Source organism: Oncorhynchus gorbuscha, linkage group LG03, assembly GCF_021184085.1.
Source record: "Oncorhynchus gorbuscha isolate QuinsamMale2020 ecotype Even-year linkage group LG03, OgorEven_v1.0, whole genome shotgun sequence".
Taxonomy (NCBI): domain Eukaryota; kingdom Metazoa; phylum Chordata; class Actinopteri; order Salmoniformes; family Salmonidae; genus Oncorhynchus; species Oncorhynchus gorbuscha.
In genome coordinates, this window is record NC_060175.1 from 35046657 (window position 1) to 35049156 (window position 2500).

At 39.9% G+C, this 2500-nt stretch overlaps 1 protein-coding gene across 2 annotated transcripts in view; it reads right to left on the minus strand.

Annotated features, from left to right (window-relative positions):
* Positions 1-2500, minus strand: part of LOC124031272 (FYVE, RhoGEF and PH domain-containing protein 5-like) — a 64267-nt gene that overhangs the window by 5791 nt on the left and 55976 nt on the right. For both annotated transcript variants that reach the window (XM_046342335.1, XM_046342334.1), the window contains exons 13-14: positions 326-409; positions 1-14 (exon numbers count right to left, since the gene is read on the minus strand). The exon at positions 1-14 is cut by the window's left edge and continues 66 nt beyond it. In XM_046342335.1, the coding sequence (XP_046198291.1) occupies positions 1-14; positions 326-409 (98 nt within the window). The remainder of the gene's footprint in view (positions 15-325; positions 410-2500) is intronic.

Here is a 2500-nt window from a genome sequence, read left to right on the forward strand (position 1 = left end):
ACGGGTTTACTGACCTGGAACATCAACAACACATTACACAGAGCTATCAGGAATCAGTGAGTGAGAGGACAAATAGGTCTGAGAAGGGTATAGAGAGAAAGAGAGGATGGGGAAAGAGAGAGAGAGGAAAAGAAGATATAAAAGTGAGAGGGAGTAACAGAGACAAAGACAACATTATAGAGAGAACAAGGGAGAGAGGGAGGGAGAGGGAGAAGTGAGGGGGTGAGTGATATAGACAAAAAGGAGAGAGAAATTTGGTAAATGGTGATGGAAAAAAACCGTGAGAGAGAGAAACACGGGGGAGAGAGAGATGGAGGACTCTGACCTTCATCCCAGTCAGTGGGAGGCTATTCTTCAGTCTGTATTTCCCGTCCTGCTGAGGGTAGGTGTACAGCAGCACATCATTCATCTGTTAACACACAAACACACTCAGAATTCACTAACAAACCTCAGAATCACACATACTTTCATTTTGTATCCTCAGAGGCAATGAACAAGATAATACTGTATACAAACATTTCACTGATTCAGCTGTTGGATAGGACAAGTGCATGGAGAAATGCCTTATTATTGTCAGAACTCTCCAATACCAAATAGCATGCTACTAAGTATTATATATATTGATGCCTAGTCACTTTACCTCTGCCTTCATGTACATACTGTATCTACCTCTATTACCACATGTCCCTGCCAATTGATATGGTTTTGGTACTCCTTGTATATAGCTTCATTCTTGTGTTTTCATTTTGTCTCGTTTAATTCTGCATCATTGGGAAAGGGCCTGTAAGTAAACATTTCACTGTAAGGTCTACACCTGTTGCATGTGACAAATAAAAATGGATTTGATTAAAAATACATTGTACATTATTCCTGCACGTTAAATAACCACATGGTGGTGCCCTAAACCAAGAGCAAACCATCTGCTCCTCAACGAGGAGGTGGGCTGTTTTACTTATCATCATTTCATCAGATTTTACAGTTATATGCAGTGGCGGTTTTAGCATAGAAACCTTGGTGGGGCAAAAATAAATAAAAGTGGAATGCATGCCAGCAAAGCCACTACACAACACTAAACAATACATGAATTGCAATATAAAGGTGACAAACAGTGCCTACCACCTGTTAGGGCCTACATAAAGCTGTCCCAACAGCAGAGCTTTCTTTTCAGCACCATAGAGTGAATCCTTACCACTGCTACACCTGTCAATCAGCGGAACCTTGTCTGGCAGGGAAACAGTTCATTCAGCCTCATTTACTGCCTTTTAAAAAACCATAGTTGATGTGGCTGACTCGCTTAAACAAATGTGGTTTTTACTGACAACTGAGATGTACAAACTATGGCCTGAGGGGACTACAAGTGGATAAGAGTCAATCTGTATTTTGACTAAGATAATGAGCGAGCTAGGACAAACGTAATCAATATAACTATTTGTTCAGCACTTCTGAAATGTTCAGCAACAGAATTAAGAAAATGGGCAATTCTTACAGTATTCTCCCTGTACACCAAGTCAGAACCGTAGGATTAATAAAGGGGCATATAAGCAGACAATGAAAGCTCTTACAGTAGTTAATGATTACATTTCTCTAAAACAGGTTATAGGCTACAGTAGAACAGTCAGAACAGTAGGCGAAATTAAGAGGGGTTAAAATACCAAATTATTAGGGTGATGTTACTACACAACATACACTTAGTATGACTTTCTTAGCTACAGTATAAATATCTCACTGGAATATTACATCCTTTATGAACTAGCATACAATACATTTTTGGACTCACATTGTTGTGCTCGGCTCACTTAAACAGGACGAGTTAATAGTTGTTTTGAGCCCGGCACAAACCATGCTTCTGTCACGTTCGTCATAATGATCGGACCAAGGCGCAGCGTGCATAGAGTTCCACATGTTTATTTAAATTAAACTCACCAACAAAAACAATAAACAGCAAACGAGACGTAACGACTGGAGTGCTCACAGGTACTACACAAAAACATAGTCAAGATCCCACAAATCACAATGGGGAAATGGCTACCTAAATATGATCCCCAATCAGAGACAACAATAAACAGCTGCCTCTGATTGGGAACCATACCAGGCCAACATAGACATATAATTCCCCTAGATAACCCACCCTTAATAAACAGCTCTCAATGGTCAGGGCGTGACAGCTTCATTGACAGCATGGCTATTGTAGAATGTTTATCATTTTAAACTTGGATTTGGGACCACACAGCCACTGTCACTGATTCCTTCCAAACCACTCGTTGAATTTGCGATTTCCATCTTGTTGTGTAATGTTTATGGCCGATGAGCACCGATACGTTTTATCTATAATTGCTCTTCATTATTTATCTTCATATGACAAGGATTAAAAAGTATTTGCCAGTAGATTGTCGACTTGATTCATGATGATGACTGATAGCTAAGATTGTGAAAGTATGACGTTGACATGATCAGTCCAATCAAAGCTACTGTGCCAATGACCTTGAGCCTTCTTGGATGG